Source organism: Penaeus monodon, chromosome 29 (assembly GCF_015228065.2).
Source record: "Penaeus monodon isolate SGIC_2016 chromosome 29, NSTDA_Pmon_1, whole genome shotgun sequence".
NCBI classification, from domain to species: Eukaryota; Metazoa; Arthropoda; class Malacostraca; order Decapoda; family Penaeidae; genus Penaeus; species Penaeus monodon.
In genome coordinates this window covers 26,185,578-26,186,154 of record NC_051414.1, presented here as the reverse complement: position 1 = coordinate 26,186,154, position 577 = coordinate 26,185,578, and the positions used below count along the sequence as shown (strand labels likewise).

At 36.7% G+C, this 577-nt stretch overlaps 1 protein-coding gene across 1 annotated transcript in view; it reads left to right on the top strand.

The window, feature by feature from the left end:
• The window catches only part of LOC119591805 (zinc finger protein Xfin-like), a 16,139-nt gene that overhangs the window by 7,191 nt on the left and 8,371 nt on the right, over positions 1–577 (top strand). Inside the window, exon 5 of the mRNA XM_037940550.1 lies at positions 220–539. Within this exon, the coding sequence (XP_037796478.1) occupies positions 220–539 (320 nt within the window). The remainder of the gene's footprint in view (positions 1–219; positions 540–577) is intronic.

Below are 577 nucleotides of genomic sequence, written 5' to 3'. Positions count from 1 at the left end.
TTTGTAATGAAGTTTTACAAAAAATAGATTTTCTTTTATCTATTCCCTTTTCTTTTATACCAGTAGCTTTCTGCATATTCTACTAATTTAAAGTAAAATATGGGAAAGTTTGGACATGTAAAAAGGAGATGTGTTATATTAATGGAGGTAAAATGATATTATCATAAGAAAAATGCACATTTTGTTTTATTGTCATTAAGATAGGCATCCCCCCTACAGGTGGAGTTGGATAGTGACGGTGAGAGGACAAGGTGGGGAGGAGACGCAGTAAGAACGAAGAAAAACACAGGGAAGATGCATAGATGTTCATACTGCAACTACGTCACTAATAAGACCACAAATCTGATAAGGCATATCCACACTCACACTGGAGAGAAACCCTTTTCTTGTCCATACTGTCCTTACCGAGCAACTCAGGAAAACAACATTAAATCTCACATCCGCACGCATACAGGAGAAAAGCCTTATAAGTGTCCACACTGTCCATATTGTTCATCACAGAAGTCTTCCTTGAGGAATCATATCCTTACTCATCAGAAGTTTGTTTAGAGTTTGAGTGTGTGTTTGATGAGATAAC